Source organism: Scardinius erythrophthalmus, assembly GCF_964197995.2.
Source record: "Scardinius erythrophthalmus genome assembly, chromosome: 1".
In the NCBI taxonomy this organism is placed as follows: Eukaryota; Metazoa; Chordata; class Actinopteri; order Cypriniformes; family Leuciscidae; genus Scardinius; species Scardinius erythrophthalmus.
The window spans coordinates 277237-297500 of NC_138221.1; the positions used below are offsets into that span (position 1 = coordinate 277237).

General features: G+C 46.6%; 2 protein-coding genes across 3 annotated transcripts in view; both read right to left on the reverse strand.

Moving 5' to 3' along the window:
- The window catches only part of ddx47 (DEAD (Asp-Glu-Ala-Asp) box polypeptide 47), a 39208-nt gene extending 28458 nt beyond the window's left edge, over positions 1-10750 (reverse strand). Inside the window, exons 1-5 of one of the 2 annotated variants that reach the window (XM_081354317.1) lie at positions 10455-10750; positions 3392-3485; positions 2508-2696; positions 2188-2259; positions 1987-2105 (exon numbers count right to left, since the gene is read on the reverse strand). In XM_081354317.1, the coding sequence (XP_081210443.1) occupies positions 1987-2105; positions 2188-2259; positions 2508-2696; positions 3392-3485; positions 10455-10655 (675 nt within the window). In that variant the 5' untranslated portion in view covers positions 10656-10750. The remainder of the gene's footprint in view (positions 1-1986; positions 2106-2187; positions 2260-2507; positions 2697-3391; positions 3486-10454) is intronic. The other variant, XM_081354318.1, reaches the window with a different exon arrangement.
- A 5614-nt stretch (positions 10751-16364) lies between these two features.
- Positions 16365-20264, reverse strand: part of wbp11 (WW domain binding protein 11) — an 18304-nt gene continuing 14404 nt past the window's right edge. The window contains exons 8-12 of the mRNA XM_081376003.1: positions 18483-18680; positions 18096-18206; positions 17731-18003; positions 17426-17611; positions 16365-17059 (exon numbers count right to left, since the gene is read on the reverse strand). Coding sequence (XP_081232129.1) covers positions 16494-17059; positions 17426-17611; positions 17731-18003; positions 18096-18206; positions 18483-18680 — 1334 coding nt within the window. The 3' untranslated portion in view covers positions 16365-16493. The remainder of the gene's footprint in view (positions 17060-17425; positions 17612-17730; positions 18004-18095; positions 18207-18482; positions 18681-20264) is intronic.

Genomic DNA, 20264 nt, shown 5'->3' on the forward strand with positions numbered 1-20264 from the left:
TGTTCTGTGAGTGAGTGTGTGTTGTTCTGTGAGTGAGTGTGTGTTGTTCTGTGAGTGAGTGTGAGTTGTTCTGTGTGTGAGTGTGTGTTGTTCTGTGAGTGTGTGTGTGTTGTTCTGTGAGTGAGTGTGTGTTGTTCTGTGTGTGAGTGTGTGTTGTTCTGTGAGTGAGTGTGTGTTGTTCTGTGAGTGAGTGTGTGTTGTTCTGTGAGTGAGTGTGTGTTGTTCTGTGAGTGTGTGTGTGTTGTTCTGTGAGTGTGTGTGTGTGTTGTTCTGTGAGTGTGTGTGTGTTGTTCTGTGAATGAGTGTGTGTTGTTCTGTGAGTGAGTGTGTGTTGTTCTGTGAGTGAGTGTGAGTTGTTCTGTGTGTGAGTGTGTGTTGTTCTGTGAGTGAGTGTGTGTTGTTCTGTGAGTGAGTGTGTGTTGTTCTGTGAGTGAGTGTGTGTTGTTCTGTGAGTGTGTGTGTGTTGTTCTGTGAGTGAGTGTGTGTTGTTCTGTGAGTGTGTGTTGTTCTGTGAGTGAGTGTGTGTTGTTCTGTGAGTGAGTGTGTGTTGTTCTGTGAATGAGTGTGTGTTGTTCTGTGAGTGAGTGTGTGTTGTTCTGTGAGTGAGTGTGTGTTGTTCTGTGAGTGAGTGTGTGTTGTTCTGTGAGTGAGTGTGTGTTGTTCTGTGAGTGAGTGTGTGTTGTTCTGTGAGTGTGTGTGTGTTGTTCTGTGAGTGAGTGTGTGTTGTTCTGTGAGTGAGTGTGTGTTGTTCTGTGAGTGAGTGTGAGTTGTTCTGTGTGTGAGTGTGTGTTGTTCTGTGAGTGTGTGTGTGTTGTTCTGTGAGTGAGTGTGTGTTGTTCTGTGTGTGAGTGTGTGTTGTTCTGTGAGTGAGTGTGTGTTGTTCTGTGAGTGAGTGTGTGTTGTTCTGTGAGTGAGTGTGTGTTGTTCTGTGAGTGAGTGTGTGTTGTTCTGTGAGTGAGTGTGTGTTGTTCTGTGAGTGAGTGTGTGTTGTTCTGTGAGTGAGTGTGTGTTGTTCTGTGAGTGAGTGTGTGTTGTTCTGTGAGTGTGTGTTGTTCTGTGAGTGAGTGTGTGTTGTTCTGTGAGTGTGTGTGTGTTGTTCTGTGAGTGAGTGTGTGTTGTTCTGTGAATGAGTGTGTGTTGTTCTGTGAGTGAGTGTGTGTTGTTCTGTGAATGTGTGTTGTTCTGTGAGTGAGTGTGTGTTGTTCTGTGAGTGTGTGTTGTTCTGTGAGTGTGTGTTGTTCTGTGTGTGTGTGTGTGTGTGTGTGTTGTTCTGTGAGTGAGTGTGTGTTGTTCTGTGAGTGAGTGTGTGTTGTTCTGTGAGTGTGTGTTGTTCTGTGTGTGTGTGTGTGTGTGTGTGTGTGTGTGTGTGTGTGTGTGTGTGAGTGAGTGTGTGTTGTTCTGTGAGTGAGTGTGTGTTGTTCTGTGAGTGTGTGTTGTTCTGTGTGTGTTGTTCTGTGTGTGTGTGTGTGTGTGTGTGTGTGTGTGTGTGTGTGTGTGTGTGTGTGTGTTGTTCTGTGAGTGAGTGTGTGTTGTTCTGTGAGTGAGTGTGTGTTGTTCTGTGAGTGAGTGTGTGTTGTTCTGTGAGTGTGTGTTGTTCTGTGTGTGTGTGTGTGTGTGTGTGTGTGTGTGTGTGTGTGAGTGAGTGTGTGTTGTTCTGTGAGTGAGTGTGTGTTGTTCTGTGAGTGTGTGTTGTTCTGTGTGTGTGTGTGTTGTTCTGTGTGTGAGTGTGTGTTGTTCTGTGAGTGAGTGTGTGTTGTTCTGTGAGTGTGTGTTGTTCTGTGTGTGTGTGTGTGTGTGTGTGTGAGTGAGTGTGTGTTGTTCTGTGAGTGAGTGTGTGTTGTTCTGTGAGTGTGTGTTGTTCTGTGTGTGTGTGTGTTGTTCTGTGTGTGAGTGTGTGTTGTTCTGTGAGTGAGTGTGTGTTGTTCTGTGAGTGTGTGTTGTTCTGTGTGTGTGTGTGTTGTTCTGTGTGTGTGTGTGTGTGTGTACCTCAGACTCAAAGTCCATGTTGAGAATGCGGTCGGCCTCGTCCATCACCAGGTACTTGAGCGCTCTCAGGTTGAAGCCTTTGGTGTTCTCCAGGTGATCGATCAAGCGGCCCGGAGTCGCTGCGGGTCAGAGCAGGGTTATTACCCATGATTCAACAGGCCACACATTCGGGCTGAACATCACGCGCTCGTAAGCTCTTACCGATGACCACGTGCGGCTTCTTGGCCAGAACCAGAGCCTGAGACATCATATCGATCCCTCCGACCACAACCGCTGAAACACACACACACACACACACACACACACACACACACACACACACACACACACACACACACACACACACACTGATGAGAGTGTGTTCACAACCCTTACTGCATCACATGACCACACTGCACATGCAGCGCTATTATGGACAGACATTTAACAGTAAGTGCATGCTGGGAAGGGTTATTGTGTTGGCTGGTCACAGTGCATGCTGGGAAGGGTGTGGTGAGCGAGTGCATGCTGTGATGGCGTACCGGTCTTGACGCCGATGCTGGAGCCGAGCGCGTCGAACTGCTCTGCGATCTGGAAGGCCAGCTCTCGGGTGGGCGTGAGGACGAGCGAGTGCAGACGCTGAGCGGACGCCAGCAGAGACTGGAGGATCGGCAGAGCAAACGCCCCCGTCTTCCCCGAGCCCGTCTCCGCCAGACCGATCACGTCACGACCTGCTCACACACACACACACACACACACGTGTTAGAGAGAGAGAGAGAGAGAGAGAGAGAGAGAGAGAGAGACACTCCGCCAGACCGATCACGTCACGACCTGCTCACACACACACACACACCCGTGTTAGAGAGAGAGAGAGAGAGAGAGAGAGAGAGAGAGAGAGAGAGAGAGAGAGAGATAGAGAGGAAGACGTAGACTAACATGGACAGAGAGAGAGAGAGGGAGAGAGAGAGAGAGAGAGAGAGAGAGAGAGAGAGAGGGAGAGAGAGAGAGAGACACTCCGCCAGACCGATCACGTCACAACCTGCTCACACACACACACACCCGTGTTAGAGAGAGAGAGAGAGAGGGAGAGAGAGAGAGATAGAGAGAGGAAGACGTAGACTAACATGGACAGAGAGAGAGAGAGGGAGAGAGAGAGAGAGAGGGAGAGAGAGAGAGAGAGAGAGAGAGAGAGAGAGAGACACACACACGTGTTTGAGAGAGAGAGAGAGAGAGAGAGAGAGACTCTCCGCCAGACCGATCACGTCACAACCTGCTCTCACACACACACACGTGTTAGAGAGAGAGAGGGAGAGGGAGAGAGAGAGTGTGAGTGAGTAAGAGAGAGAGAGTGTGTGTAAGTGTATAAGTGTGTGTGTGTGTGTGTGTGAGTGAGTGTATGTAAGAGAGAGTGTGTGTGTCTGCTCACCCTCCAGAGCCACAGGAATGGCCTCGATCTGGATCTTGGTGGGTTTCTTCCAGCCCAGCTGATCACAGGCTTCACACAGAACCTCAGTGACGCCCTGCAACAGCACAAACACACTCGCTGTGTGTTCATATACACGTGTGTGTGTGTGTGTGTGTGTGTTCACTCAACTATGTACAACAACTAGGCCTAACCCTAACTTCACACAGAACCTCAGTGACGCCCTGAAACAGCACAAACACACTTGGGGTGTCAAGTCAAGTCAAGTCAAGTCAACTTTATTTATATAGCGCTTTTCACAATACAGATTGTATCAAAGCAGCTTCACAGTATTAAATAAAATAGTACATCAGTGTTTGTTTCTGGTGTAAAACATCCACGTTTGGTAATGCAGATCAATAGCACTGGTGAATCGATTAATCAATTTAAGTATCCCCAACTGAGCAAGCCAAAGGCAACAGTGCCAAGGAACCGAAAAACTCCATCAGGTGACCTAATGAAAAAAAAAAAAACCTTGGGAGAACCCGGGCTCAGTCGGGGGCCAGTTCTCCTCTGGCGTTTATGAAGTAGAGGTCGGATTTAACTGTAGGATTAAAAGTATTATATAAATGCCTGGCTGAAGAGATGCGTCTTTAATCTAGTTTTAAACTGGGAGAGCGAGTCTGAGCAACGAACAGTATCAGGAAGGCTATTCCAGAGTTTTGGTGCTAAATGTGAAAATGCTCTCCCTCCTTTGGTGGATCTGGATATCCTAGGTATGACCAAAAGCCTCGAATTTAGTGATCTTAAAGAGCGCGATGGATTATAGGGCGATAGAAGATCCGTTAAATAGACTGGAGCTAAGCCGTTTAGGGCTTTATAAGTCAGTAGCAATACCTTGTAATTAATACGGGACTTTATAGGTAACCAGTGTAGAGATGATAAAATCGGTGTTATATGGTCAAACTTTCTTGATCTAGTTAGAACTCTAGCGGCGGCATTCTGGACTAACTGTAGCTTGTTTATTGAGGATGCAGGACAACCAGCTAATAAAGCATTACAGTAATCTAGTCTCGAGGTCATGAATGCATGAACTAACTTTTCTGCGTCAGAAACTGATAGCATGTTACGTAGCTTAGCAATGTTTCTAAGGTGGAAAAAGGCTGTTCTTGTAACATATGAAATATGATTTTCAAAAGACAAGTTACAATCTAATATAACACCCAGGTCTTTTACTGTAGAGGATAAAGTAACAGGACATCCTACTATGTTAAAGTTGTAGTGTGAGAGGTTTTGTGGGCGGTTTTTTGAACCGATAAGTATTACCTCTGTCTTATCTGGATTTAATAAAAGAAAATTGTGCGTCATCCAATCTTTTATATCTTTAACACACTGTCAATTTGGATAATTTAGCGTTTTCATCCGGCTGTGATGAAATATATAGTTGAGTGTCATCAGCATAACAATGGAAACTAATTCCATGTTTCCTTATAATATTTCCAAGTGGCAGCATATATATTGAGAATAATAGAGGGCCTAACACAGATCCTTGCGGCACTCCATAGTTTACTGGAGTTATGATCGATTTTTCTCCGTTTAAATAGACAAAATGGTAGCGGTCAGATAGGTATGATCTGAACCAGCTTAATGCTTGTCCTTGAACACCGGTATAGTTTTGTAGCCGATCTAAGAGTATTGTGTGATCTATAGTATCGAACGCTGCACTAAGATCAAGTAAAACTAGTATTGAGATACAGCCTTGGTCAGAAGCTAAGAGTAAATCATTTGTGATTTTAACGAGCGCAGTTTCAGTGCTATGGTGCGGCCTGAACCCAGACTGAAACTTTTCATAGGTGTCATTTTCTTGCAAGAAAGAGCCCAGTTGGGCAGACACAACTTTTTCTAATATTTTGGACATAAAAGGAAGATTTGAAATGGGTCTATAATTTGCTAGATTATTATGATCTAATTGTGGTTTCTTAACCCTTAATCGCTGTTAAAAAAGGACAACATTTAAGCTGTTTGGGGTCATTTAGACCCCAAACTTTTAAAGAGCAATTGCATAAGGAAATATACATTTTTTATATGGAAAACTATATATCATTTTTTTTATTTACTTCTCAACTATACATTTATGCTGTTTTTGTGAAAATTTTGAAGTTTTTTACCTATTTACTGCACAATTACATAACTAGGCCATAAATTGGCTCATGAAAAATGATTTTTTAAAGAAAAAATCACTTAAATGATGATCTTAATTAAATCTAAATAGTTGTTGGTCATTGCTCTATGTGTTAGAGATAGAATACTGACATCTGCTGGTTTGTGGAAAAACTTTAGAAATTATAATTAAAGAAAGAAAGTGCAATGACCACATATATCCAATAGAGGGCCATAGAGACTCATTCATTTTCACTTTATTGTTTGTGATGCTTCAACTTCTCCTCACAACTTTGATATATATATTTTGTGAATATTTATTTAAACATTTTGAAATACATAAAAAAATCTGTATTTTTGTCAGAGTTAGAATTTGTTGTTGTTTTCTGATATATTTTGAATTATTTGCTTTTGCAAATTATTATACATACATTTGCAGAACCATTACAAGTCACCACTATGACTGTGGTGTGTGTGTGTGTGTGTGTGTGTGTGTGTGTGTGTGTGTGTGAACAAGCTTGTTCCATGTTGCATATGTGACATTTTTCAGATTTATGCCAGTTTAGTTGATTTTATTTGCCAATTTCTATAAAAATGCTCTCTGTTGCAGTGACATACATGTGTGATATTGTGTGTGTGTGTGTGTGTGTGTGTGTGTGTGTGTGAGATAAAAAGTTCGTTCCACTTTGGGTTTATGCTCTAGGACCAGACCTTGATTTAAATGTAATTCTTTTTTAGATTTATGCCAGTTTTGTTTATTTTATTTGCCAATTTCTATAAAAATGCTCTCTGTTACAGGGACATACATGTGTGTGTTTGTGTGTGTGTGTGTGTATGAGATAGAAAGTTCGTTCCACTTTGGGTTTATGCTCTAGGACCAGACCTTGATTTAAATGTATTTTTTTTTTTAGATTTATGCCAGTTTTATTTATTTTATTTGCCAATTTCTATAAAAATGCTCTCTGTTGCAGTGACATACATGTGTGTGTTTGTGTGTGTGTGTGTGTGTGTGTGTGTATGAGATAGAAAGTTCGTTCCACTTTGGGTTTATGCTCTAGGACCAGACCTTGATTTAAATGTATTTTTTTTTTTAGATTTATGCCAGTTTTATTTATTTTATTTGCCAATTTCTATAAAAATGCTCTCTGTTGCAGTGACATACATGTGTGTGTTTGTGTGTGTGTGTGTGTGTGTGTGTATGAGATAGAAAGTTCGTTCCACTTTGGGTTTATGCTCTAGGACCAGACCTTGATTTAAATGTACATTTTTTAAGATTTATGCCAGTTTTGTTTATTTTATTTGCCAATTTCTATAAAAATGCTCTCTGTTGCAGTGACATACATGTGTGTTTGTGTGTGTTTGTGTGTGTGTGTGTGTGTATGAGATAGAAAGTTCGTTCCACTTTGGGTTTATGCTCTAGGACCAGACCTTGATTTAAATGTAAATTTTTTTAGATTTATGCCAGTTTTGTTTATTTTATTTACCAATTTCTGTAAAAATGCTCTCTGTTGCAAACACATACATTTGTGTGTTTGTTTATGTGTTTGTGTGTGTGTGTGTGTGTGTGTGTGTGTGTGTGTGTGTGTGTGTGAGATAGAAAGTTCGTTCTACTTTTTATTTATGCTCTAGGACCAGACCTTGGTTTATATGTATAAATTTTCAGATTTATAATGGATTTAATTTTATTTTTTTGACAAACAAAATAAAAAAAAGTCATTTTTTTAATTTTCCCATTCATTTTCAATGTGGGGTCATTTTGACCCCAAACAGCTTAAACGGTAAATTTTTTTTTTACACACCTTTAGAACAACCAAATCAAGCCCAGTTTTTTTGTGCATGTTTAGATAGGTTATTTAGTAAAAGTCCCAGAGTTTCATGCCTCTGATATGAAGGTAACATTTTTAAAAAATGAAAGAAAAGTCCATTGGGGTCATAATGACCCCAAACAGCGATTAAGGGTTAATGAGAGGTTTTATAACTGCCAATTTAAATGTTCTTGGAACATGACCTAAAGATAAAGACGAGTTAATAATATTGAGGAGAGGCTCTTCCACTATAGGTAACACTTCTTTCAATAGTTTAGTTGGTATAGAATCTAATAAACATGTTGTTGTTTTAGAGGAAATGATAAGTTTATTTAACTCTTTGTTCTATAGTTGTAAAGCACTGTAATTGTTCTTGCGGGGTGATAATCGAGGCTGAATTATAAGGCGCGATTGAAGATTGAACGTTTACAATTGTGGTTCTGATGTTTTCTATTTTCTCAGTGAAAAAATTCATGAAATCATTACTACTAAACTGTAATGGAATATTTTGTTCAGGAGACATCTGTTTATTTGTTAGTCTAGCCACGGTGTTAAATAAGAACTTAGGATTGTTATGGTTGTTTTCTATTAGTTTGCGGAGATGCTCAGCCCTGGCCGCTTTTAGGGCCTTTTTATAACGTGACGTACTGTCTTTCCATGCGATTCTAAAGACCTCTAAGTTGGTTTGTTTCCATTTACGCTCTAAATTACGGGTTTCTCTCTTTAGAACACGCGTAGTACTGTTGTACCATGGTGCTTTACTTTTCTCTCTGACCTTTTTTAATCTAATGGGTGCAACAATATCCAATGATCCAGAGAGAATGGTGCTCATAGTGCTGGTTAGTTCGTCTAGTTCATCTGTTTGTTTGGGTTCACTGAGCAGCTGAGACAGATCCGATAAGCTGTTTGAAAAATTATCTATGGTGGATGGAAGGATTGTTCTGCCTAATCGATAACGCGGCGCAGCATGATATATTACCGGGGTACGTAATATGCAAGTTACCATGTAATGGTCAGTGACATCATCACTTTGTGGAATGATATCTATATCGGTTGGATCGGTTCCATGTGATATAATTAAATCGAGTGTATGATTAAAACGATGAGTCGGTCCGGTAACGTTTTGCTTAACCCCAAAGGAGTTTAATAAGTCTATAAACGCAGCCCCTAACGCATCATTTTGATTATCTACGTGTATGTTAAAATCTCCAACAATTAATATTTTATCGACATTGACCAATAGATCTGAGAGAAAATCTGCAAACTCTTTTAGGAAATCAGCGTAAGGCCCAGGCGGTCTATATACGGTAGCCAAGGCTAGAGATAATAGGGATGTTTTTCTATCATCTAAGAGCGTAACATTTAGTACAAGTACTTCAAATGAAATAAACTTATAACCCGTTTTCTGAGTAACATTGAGAATATCTCTATAGATTGTTGCAACACCGCCGCCACGACCATTCAGACGGGGCTCGTGCTTATAGGAGTATCCTGCTGGAGTAGACTCATTTAAACCGAAATAATAATTTGGTTTAAGCCAGGTTTCAGTAAGGCAAAGTACATCTATGCTATTATCTGTGACTATTTCATTTACAATAACTGCCTTAGGTGTGAGTGATCTAATGTTTAGAAGACCTAGCTTTAAAAATTGTTTTTGTTCACTAATAGCAACATTTTCTGGTTTAATAACAATTAGATTTTTCCTAGATCCTGCAGTAGATTTATGATTTGATCGCACTAAACGAGGAATAGACACAGTTTCTATGCAATATTCTACACTATTTATATCAGTTAATTTGGTGCAGCAGAGACTATGATTTGGACTTTTGGTTACTAGTCAAAAGGTATTTAACGTTTTGGAGATGTTATCTGACAGAAGATCCGATCCGAATCTGCTTGGGTGTAAGCCATCAGCACGGTATAGCCTAGGACGCTCCCAAAACAGATTCCAATTATTTACAAAGAGCAGTTTCTGCTCAGTGCACCATGACGTTAACCATTCATTTAGCGCGAATAATCTACTAAACTTGTCATGTCCTAGACGGTACGTGGGAAGCGGTCCTGACACAATAATCGTTATATCAGGCGATGTGCTGCGTATCGTATCGATCAGATTCCTGAAGTCTTTCTTCAGAACTTCCGTCTGGCGCAGCCTGATGTCGTTCACTCCCGCGTGCAATACCAAAGTTCCGACGCGCTCGTTATCGTTCAGAATCTCGGGAACGCGAGCAGCGATTTCAGAAACACGAGCACCAGGAAAGCAGTGACTGTGCACCTTACTTTTACCTGATGTAGCATGGACGTGCCGAACAATGGAATCACCGATGATCACAGCATCGCGTTCTGGGGACTTAAACCTGAAAGCGCACAGACTCATGGGGACTCGTGTCAGCGTGGGGACCTAAATTGAGGTCATGGGTTACTAACCCTAACCCTAACTCATGGGTACAAAAGCTTATAAATCATACAGAATTAGTTTTTTTGAAAATGTAAAAATGCAGAAAGTCTCCTGTGATGGGTAGGTTTAGGGGTAGGGTTAGTGTGTGTGTGTGTGTGTGTGTGTGATGGGCAGGTTTAGGGGTAGGGTTAGTGTAAGGGGACAGAATATACAGTTTGTACGGTATAAAGACCATTACGTCTATGGAGAGTCCTCACAAAGATAGTGCACCAGACATGTATGTGTGTGTGTGTGTGTGTGTGTGTGTGTGTGTTAATATACGTGTTTCACACCTTCTTATCAGTCACAGTAAGCCGATATACAATTATTATACAATTATATTATAATTATTATAGAAATATGTACTTATTGGCCAATATACACAAGTATAATGTACACAGAAACCGCACACTGTGTATATAATAACCTGACTATTAAGTGTACTTAATTAGGTGAAATATTACACAATATTATCGGACTGACGTGCGCGCGCTTCTCGTGTTTGACCAGCAGGCTGTGAACGCGCACCAGTTTAGTGAAATCAACACAATATCAGCGTTCAAAGCCTCTCTGGGTCAGAGAGATCAGTTTCGCATCACTAAACTAATGGGCACTAAAGTAAACAGCCCGTGTTTATAATAATAATAACCGAGAGTGATGAAGACTGACTGTGTGCGCGCCTCACCAGGTCTCTGAAGCTCTTGTGTGTCTCTTCGGTGTGTGTGTCTTCGCTCGGCTCCGTGTCTTCGGCGTGTGTGTCTTCGCTCGGCTCCATGTCTTCGGTGTGTGTGTCTTCGCTCGGCTCCATGTCTTCGGTGTGTGTGTCTTCGGCTCTGCGTGTGTGTTTCTTCTCTTCATCTGAAGACGCTTCTCTAGGATCCGCCATGTTTGCGGCGCGTTACCCACGTGTTGCTGAAGCTCCGCCCTCGAGCGGAAGTGACGGAGGGGGAGCAAACAGCGCGAGTGTGTGTGTGAAAGAGCAGCAAGACTGGATTTGAACGCTGTGTTTATCGATTGTGAATTAAATGGAAATTACTTCAAAAAAATGACACAAACCCTAAATGAGAAACTATTATGTGGAATCTGTACTTGAGTTCTATTCACACCAAACCATTACAAATTAGTGTAAATATACGTACGTCATATTTCATCATCTTTCGGCAATTACTTAAAAATAGCATTTGTATTTATCCTAATGTGACAAGCACAGCTTGCACAAGTTTATTTAAACCAAATTATAAGGAAATGTTTTTTTTTTAGAAGAATTGTTCAAAAAGTAAATATATTTCCCAACACAATATGCTTTACACAAAATCTTTCACCGTTTTAATAGTATTGAATAAAGGGTGAAGATGTCAAGTGTTAAGTTCAGACACTAATGTATGTACATAATTAAGCAGAATACTGTTTACTTGGCGAGTTACTCTATACTCAGACTCTGATGTCGAGCCGGCGTGTGAACTCCACCCTCAGTAGCTCCTCAGCGAGCGGCAACCTCGCTGTCTCTCTCTCTAAACACTGAGAGAGTTAAACTGCAGTTCATCCACTGGCCACTAGAGGCCGGCTGCAGAAGAGAGTTAGACTGCAGTTCATCCACTGGCCACTAGAGGCCGGCTGCAGAAGAGAGTTAGACTGCAGTTCATCCACTGGCCACTAGAGGCCGGCTGCAGAAGAGAGTTAAACTGCAGTTCATCCACTGGCCACTAGAGGCCGGCTGCAGAAGAGAGTTAAACTGCAGTTCATCCACTGGCCACTAGAGGCCGGCTGCAGAAGAGAGTTAGACTGCAGTTCATCCACTGGCCACTAGAGGCCGGCTGCAGAAGAGAGTTACGCCGGTTTCACACCGCAAGCGTTAGCGGCGCGTGCGCAGCACGTATTTTTTTCGGCGTCCATGTTATTCAATGAGTGCATTCACATCGCACGCAGAAGCGGCGCGGCAGCGCGTAGCAGGAGCAGAGCAGGAACAGCAGTGCAGCGATAGTTTCGGCGCCCAGTCTATTTTTAACGCGCCGCTTACGCTGAATTAAAGTGACACGCATTGATCATGGGCAAAATACACCGCAGTGTTATCCAAAAAGTGCATTGATGATATCTATTGTGTTTTAAACAGTCACTCAAATGATCAACAGCAATTTAAAAAGAAAACAAATGTCCAAAAACAAACTTGTTGCCCTGAACAATAAAAACAAAGACGAATCAAAAGTTATATAAATGAAATGATTAATAAAATAAGCTTCTTGACAAGTCTTTTCTCTTAAATGTATTTGAAAACGAAATAAAGCAATGCCAACTTATCCATTATAGAGTACTCTGTCTGTACACAAGCCGCGGTTCAGCCGCGCGTGACAAACGCTGCCAGTGTGAAAGCAAAACGCGCGTGTCCTGCTCCTGCTCACCATACGCACTGCTCCTGCTCTGCTCACGCTCTGCTATCGCGTGCAGTGTGAAACCGGCGTTAGACTGCAGTTCATCCACTGGCCACTAGAGGCCGGCTGCAGAAGAGAGTTAGACTGCAGTTCATCCACTGGCCACTAGAGGCCGGCTGCAGAAGAGAGTTAATCTGCAGTTCATCCACTGGCCACTAGAGGCCGGCTGCAGAAGAGAGTTAGACTGCAGTTCATCCACTGGCCACTAGAGGCCGGCTGCAGAAGAGAGTTAATCTGCAGTTCATCCACTGGCCACTAGAGGCCGGCTGCAGAAGAGAGTTAATCTGCAGTTCATCCACTGGCCACTAGAGGCCGGCTGCAGAAGAGAGTTAGACTGCAGTTCATCCACTGGCCACTAGAGGCCGGCTGCAGAAGAGAGTTAGACTGCAGTTCATCCACTGGCCACTAGAGGCCGGCTGCAAAAGAGAGTTAGACTGCAGTTCATCCACTGGCCACTAGAGGCCGGCTGCAGAAGAGAGTTAATCTGCAGTTCATCCACTGGCCACTAGAGGCCGGCTGCAGAAGAGAGTTAGACTGCAGTTCATCCACTGGCCACTAGAGGCCGGCTGCAGAAGAGAGTTAGACTGCAGTTCATCCACTGGCCACTAGAGGCCGGCTGCAGAAGAGAGTTAATCTGCAGTTCATCCACTGGCCACTAGAGGCCGGCTGCAGAAGAGAGTTAAACTGCAGTTCATCCACTGGCCACTAGAGGCCGGCTGCAGAAGAGAGTTAGACTGCAGTTCATCCACTGGCCACTAGAGGCCGGCTGCAGAAGAGAGTTAAACTGCAGTTCATCCACTGGCCACTAGAGGCTGGCTGCAGAAGAGAGTTACGCCGGTTTCACACCGCAAGCGTTAGCGGCGCGTGCGCAGCACGTATTTTTTTCGGCGTCCATGTTATTCAATGAGTGCATTCACATCGCACGCAGAAGCGGCGCGGCAGCGCGTAGCAGGAGCAGAGCAGGAACAGCAGTGCAGCGATAGTTTCGGCGCCCAGTCTATTTTTAACGCGCCGCTTACGCTGAATTAAAGTGACACGCATTGATCATGGGCAAAATACACCGCAGTGTTATCCAAAAAGTGCATTGATGATATCTATTGTGTTTTAAACAGTCACTCAAATGATCAACAGCAATTTAAAAAGAAAACAAATGTCCAAAAACAAACTTGTTGCCCTGAACAATAAAAACAAAGACGAATCAAAAGTTATATAAATGAAATGATTAATAAAATAAGCTTCTTGACAAGTCTTTTCTCTTAAATGTATTTGAAAACGAAATAAAGCAATGCCAACTTATCCATTATAGAGTACTCTGTCTGTACACAAGCCGCGGTTCAGCCGCGCGTGACAAACGCTGCCAGTGTGAAAGCAAAACGCGCGTGTCCTGCTCCTGCTCACCATACGCACTGCTCCTGCTCTGCTCACGCTCTGCTATCGCGTGCAGTGTGAAACCGGCGTTAGACTGCAGTTCATCCACTGGCCACTAGAGGCCGGCTGCAGAAGAGAGTTAGACTGCAGTTCATCCACTGGCCACTAGAGGCCGGCTGCAGAAGAGAGTTAATCTGCAGTTCATCCACTGGCCACTAGAGGCCGGCTGCAGAAGAGAGTTAGACTGCAGTTCATCCACTGGCCACTAGAGGCCGGCTGCAGAAGAGAGTTAAACTGCAGTTCATCCACTGGCCACTAGAGGCCGGCTGCAGAAGAGAGTTAGACTGCAGTTCATCCACTGGCCACTAGAGGCCGGCTGCAGAAGAGAGTTAATCTGCAGTTCATCCACTGGCCACTAGAGGCCGGCTGCAGAAGAGAGTTAGACTGCAGTTCATCCACTGGCCACTAGAGGCCGGCTGCAAAAGAGAGTTAGACTGCAGTTCATCCACTGGCCACTAGAGGCCGGCTGCAGAAGAGAGTTAATCTGCAGTTCATCCACTGGCCACTAGAGGCCGGCTGCAGAAGAGAGTTAGACTGCAGTTCATCCACTGGCCACTAGAGGCCGGCTGCAGAAGAGAGTTAGACTGCAGTTCATCCACTGGCCACTAGAGGCCGGCTGCAGAAGAGAGTTAGACTGCAGTTCATCCACTGGCCACTAGAGGCCGGCTGCAGAAGAGAGTTAATCTGCAGTTCATCCACTGGCCACTAGAGGCCGGCTGCAGAAGAGAGTTAATCTGCAGTTCATCCACTGGCCACTAGAGGCCGGCTGCAGAAGAGAGTTAAACTGCAGTTCATCCACTGGCCACTAGAGGCCGGCTGCAGAAGAGAGTTAGACTGCAGTTCATCCACTGGCCACTAGAGGCCGGCTGCAGAAGAGAGTTAGACTGCAGTTCATCCACTGGCCACTAGAGGCCGGCTGCAGAAGAGAGTTAATCTGCAGTTCATCCACTGGCCACTAGAGGCCGGCTGCAGAAGAGAGTTAGACTGCAGTTCATCCACTGGCCACTAGAGGCCGGCTGCAGAAGAGAGTTAGACTGCAGTTCATCCACTGGCCACTAGAGGCCGGCTGCAGAAGAGAGTTAGACTGCAGTTCATCCACTGGCCACTAGAGGCCGGCTGCAGAAGAGAGTTAGACTGCAGTTCATCCACTGGCCACTAGAGGCCGGCTGCAGAAGAGAGTTAGACTGCAGTTCATCCACTGGCCACTAGAGGCCGGCTGCAGAAGAGAGTTAATCTGCAGTTCATCCACTGGCCACTAGAGGCCGGCTGCAGAAGAGAGTTAATCTGCAGTTCATCCACTGGCCACTAGAGGCCGGCTGCAGAAGAGAGTTAGACTGCAGTTCATCCACTGGCCACTAGAGGCCGGCTGCAGAAGAGAGTTAGACTGCAGTTCATCCACTGGCCACTAGAGGCCGGCTGCAGAAGAGAGTTAGACTGCAGTTCATCCACTGGCCACTAGAGGCCGGCTGCAGAAGAGAGTTAGACTGCAGTTCATCCACTGGCCACTAGAGGCCGGCTGCAGAAGAGAGTTAATCTGCAGTTCATCCACTGGCCACTAGAGGCCGGCTGCAGAAGAGAGTTAGACTGCAGTTCATCCACTGGCCACTAGAGGCCGGCTGCAGAAGAGAGTTAATCTGCAGTTCATCCACTGGCCACTAGAGGCCGGCTGCAGAAGAGAGTTAAACTGCAGTTCATCCACTGGCCACTAGAGGCCGGCTGCAGAAGAGAGTTAATCTGCAGTTCATCCACTGGCCACTAGAGGCCGGCTGCAGAAGAGAGTTAAACTGCAGTTCATCCACTGGCCACTAGAGGCCGGCTGCAGAAGAGAGTCAGATCTGCAGTTCATCCACTGGCCACTAGAGGCCGGCTGCAGAAGAGAGTTAGACTGCAGTTCATCCACTGGCCACTAGAGGCCGGCTGCAGGAGAGAGTTAGACTGCAGTTCATCCACTGGCCACTAGAGGCCGGCTGCAGAAGAGAGTTAAACTGCAGTTCATCCACTGGCCACTAGAGGCCGGCTGCAGAAGAGAGTCAGATCTGCAGTTCATCCACTGGCCACTAGAGGCCGGCTGCAGAAGAGAGTTAGACTGCAGTTCATCCACTGGCCACTAGAGGCCGGCTGCAGAAGAGAGTTAAACTGCAGTTCATCCACTGGCCACTAGAGGCCGGCTGCAGAAGAGAGTCAGATCTGCATCTCCTCCATGATGAAATGCCCAACTTTACAGCAGAAAAACACACGTTTACAGCCTGGAGCTAAAAGTGGCTTTGGTCTATACAGCTAACTCTGCCCTTCATGACGACTGTGAGGGGGTGAATTGTTTTATAACTCATCCGTTTACATTATATTAAGCCTTGAAGTTCTGCATAATTAAGGGCGTGTCCACTTTTGAGTGACAGGTGGATTCCCACTGCTGTGGTCATTAGTCATCATTAGCCGTTTGTCTGCTGTCTGTTAGCCGTCACGTCACCTCAGCTCATTGTCTGACTGTATAAATAAATAAATTTGGGAGTGACGCGCTGCCAAGATGGCGACGGTCGGCCACGCCCACTTTAGGCTTCAAAAACGGTCTTCAGAAACCAACGGGTGACGCCACGGACACTACGTCCATATTTGTTTACAGTCTATGGAACACAGACTCAGCTCCGCCGCCAGCCGTGAGCGGCGCTAACCCAGCTCAGGTGGTGATGAACACGCTGCAGACAGCCCTGGGTTACCAACATCATTAACAAAGCGACTCGGCAGGGGTTTGACATTTTTATTCATGTTTACAGATAAAACACAATCACGTGACGCTGCTAAGAGAAAAGGTACAAAAGAGCTTCTAAAGCGAGCGCCACTGCGTGCGGACATGGAGCCGCTAGCGAGAGTAGCTAGAGCAGGCCCTCCATCTCCCGCATGAAGGCCTCGTACATCTGGTCCTTGGTCTTCATGCTGGGCGGCGCAGGCCGGTCCGGCTGGCTCGGGTGGGCGGCGGCCTGGTGTCGGGGCTCCTCCTCCCTCCGGCTGGCTCTCTCCGGCCCTCCGGCCCCGCCGGCCCGGTCCCTGCGCACGCGGAGCGCCGTGGGCACGAAGCGCGTCACCTCCGTCTTGGGGTTGATGATCTGGGGCTTGGCGGAGATGGTGGCGCCCCCCGGCTGAGCGGAGGCCGGACCGGAGCCGCCCGCAACCGTGGCCCGCTTCTCGATGGTGGGGGCGAGCGGGTGCGCGGAGGTGCCGGGGGGTGGCGGCATCTGCAGGGTGGAGCCTCTGGGGGTAGGCGGGAGGGGGGCGGAGCTCTGGGGGGCGTCGCCGGAGGGGGGCGGAGCCGAGGGAGTCTTCTGGCGGAGGCTGGGCGGAGCACTGAGCACGTTGGGAGTGAGCGGGGGCGGGAACAGCGAGAGGGGAGGGGCCATGCGGGGGGGGCCGGAGCGGGGTGGAGGGGGGGGCGGAGGCATTCCTGCAAACCAACAACACATTAGAGCATCAGTGTGGCCATTATCATGTGCTAGGGATGTTGACCTCCCGAAGACTAATAATCACCTTCTGGAAACAAACTGTGTTGCACTATTTCCCTGTTTCTCTGTAAAGCTGCTTAGACACAATCTGTACTGTAAAAAGTGCTATGTAAATAAAGGTGACTTGACATTATTACAAAAAATATATTAAAAATGTATAAAACAATGCGAAAAAGTTAAAATAGGACACTTTTTCATTTATAATTTGTCTTGATTCTTAATGTGTAAAAAAAAAAGTGAAACGTATGCCATGGTGAGCTGAGTGAGTCGTCAGATCCCTATTATGAGCCGTTCACACACACACACACCTGGCGGAGCTGGAGGCGGCAGGCGGGGCGGGGGCCCTCTGGGGGGGGGTCCTGGAGGCAGGCCCGGTGGGGGGCCCGGGGGAGGGCCGGGGGGGCGACCCGGGGGGGGTCCTGGGGGCAGCAGACGAGGCATCGGGCCCCTGAGGGACCCGGGGAGTCCAGGAGGCCTCAGGAACGGGGGAGCGCCTGCAACACAACACAGTCACTAACATTATTACTTTCACTGCTACATTCAGTGCTTTATTAAGGACTCCAGAGGTAATGAGCTGCTCATTAGCATAATGATGATGAGTGATGTAACGCACCGGGAGGCGGGCCTGGGGGTGGGCCGGACGGCGGGCCTGGCGGCCTCATTGGAGGAGCAGGAGGCGGTCCTAAAGGAGGAGGCCCTGTGATTGGTGGAGCCTGCATGTGTGGAGGAGGCTGCTGCGCTGCCATTGGTGCCGATGGAGCAGGAAGTCTGGGATTGACCAATGACTGAGCAGCTTCGGCAGAGACCTGGTCCTCAGCATCCGACTCCTCAGAGTCCGAGTACTCCTCTTCATCCTCCTCCTCCTCTTCCTCCGGGACAGACTGACCTGAACACACACACACACACACTCGTCTGTAAGCCACTGCTGTCTGTGTGAGAGCGAGCTCAAGCTCTTTATCAGTGCTGACCAACACACACCTGCCATCCGGAGCATCATGGCCTGCAGAGGTGTGATGCTCTTCGTCTTCACCACCCTCCTCTTCCTCTTGTCTTTGGGCGGAGGCATGTCTGCGAACCGCACACTGCGACCTGAGGGAAACACACACACAGTGCAACATTCATATCTTTATCAGTGTCGGATTATGTATTTGATCCCGATGGTCAAAAGTAAAGATGCCTTTATAAATCTGACTCAAATATCCCATGAGACGACACTTTAGTATTTAAATTATATTAATTCTAAGTTCCAGTCACATTTTCTTCAGAAAACATGTATTTTTAGTTTATGTCTGTACCCTAATTCTGTCTCCGTCAGGGGAAAGACCTTGGGGTTACAGTACTCATATATCAGTAAGTGAAGGTCACCTGTGTGTTTCTCGCCCCGGTCTCGCTCCTCATCGCGGTCGTCGTGGCGATCAGCTGTCACTCTCGCGCCAGCATCTGTGTTGTCTCTCTCTCCGCCACTGTCGTCCTGAGAGTCGCTGTCGTCGTCTGTGTCGCTCTCGCTGTCGGAGTTTCGTGCTCCAGTGTCCATCATCTCAGTGTCGGAGCCACCGCTGCCCTCTGACAGAAACACACAACCGTGAGCGGGGAATAACACACACACACACACACACACACACACACACACACAACACACACACACAACACACACACACACACACAACACACAACACACACACAACACACAACACGGAAAACATGATCAACCAAAATCTTGTGTGTGGCTGGCGTGTAGTGTGTATCTGGAGTGTAGTGTGTATCTGGAGTGTAGTGTGTATCTGGAGTGTTGTGTGTATCTGGTGCGTATCATGTGTGTATCATGTGTATAGCGTGTATCTCTGGCATGTAGCATGTGTGTAGCGTGTGTGTATCGTGTACCTGTGCGGCGTGTGCTGGCGTACAGCTGCAGGATCTGTGGTGGCAGGGGTCCTGGCGTGTATCATGTGTGTAGTGTGTATCTGGCGTGTAGCATGTGTGTAGCGTGTATCTGGCGTGTAGCATGTGTGTAGCGTGTATCTGGCGTGTAGCATGTGTGTAGCGTGTATCTGGCGTGTAGCATGTGTAGCGTGTATCTGGCGTGTAGCATGTGTAGCGTGTATCTGGCGTGTAGCATGTGTGTAGCGTGTATCTGGCATGTAGCATGTGTGTAGCGTGTATCTGGAGTGTAGCATGTGTGTAGCGTGTACCTGGCGTGTAGCATGTGTGTAGCGTGTACCTGGCGTGTAGCATGTGTGTAGCGTGTATCTGGCGTGTAGCATGTGTGTAGCGTGTACCTGTGTGGCATGTGCTGGCGTACAGCTGCAGGATCTGTGGTGGCAGGGGTCCTGGCGTGTATCATGTGTGTAGTGTGTATCTGGCGTGTATCATGTGTGTAGCGTGTATCTGGCGTGTAGCATGTGTAGCGTGTATCTGGCATGTAGCATGTGTGTAGCGTGTATCTGGCATGTAGCATGTGTGTAGCGTGTATCTGGCATGTAGCATGTGTGTAGCGTGTACCTGGCGTGTAGCATGTGTGTAACGTGTACCTGGCGTGTAGCATGTGTGTAGCATGTACCTGGCGTGTAGCATGTGTGTAACGTGTATCTGGCATGTAGCATGTGTGTAGCGTGTATCTGGCGTGTAGCATGTGTGTAGCGTGTATCTGGCGTGTAGCATGTGTGTAGCGTGTATCTGGCATGTAGCATGTGTGTAGCGTGTACCTGTGTGGCGTGTGCTGGCATACAGCTGCAGGATCTGTGGTGGCAGGGGTCCTGGCGTGTATCATGTGTGTAGCGTGTATCTGGCGTGTAGCATGTGTGTAGCGTGTATCTGGCGTGTAGCATGTGTGTAGCGTGTATCTGTGCGGCGTGTGCTGGCGTACAGCTGCAGGATCTGTGGGGGCAGGGGTCCTGGCGTGTATCATGTGTGTAGCGTGTATCTGGCGTGTAGCATGTGTGTAGCGTGTACCTGTGCGGCGTGTGCTGGCGTACAGCTGCAGGATCTGTGGTGGCAGGGGTCCTGGCGTGTATCATGTGTGTAGCGTGTATCTGGCGTGTAGCATGTGTGTAGCGTGTATCTGGCGTGTAGCATGTGTGTAGCGTGTACCTGTGCGGCGTGTGCTGGCGTACAGCTGCAGGATCTGTGGTGGCAGGGGTCCTGGCGTGT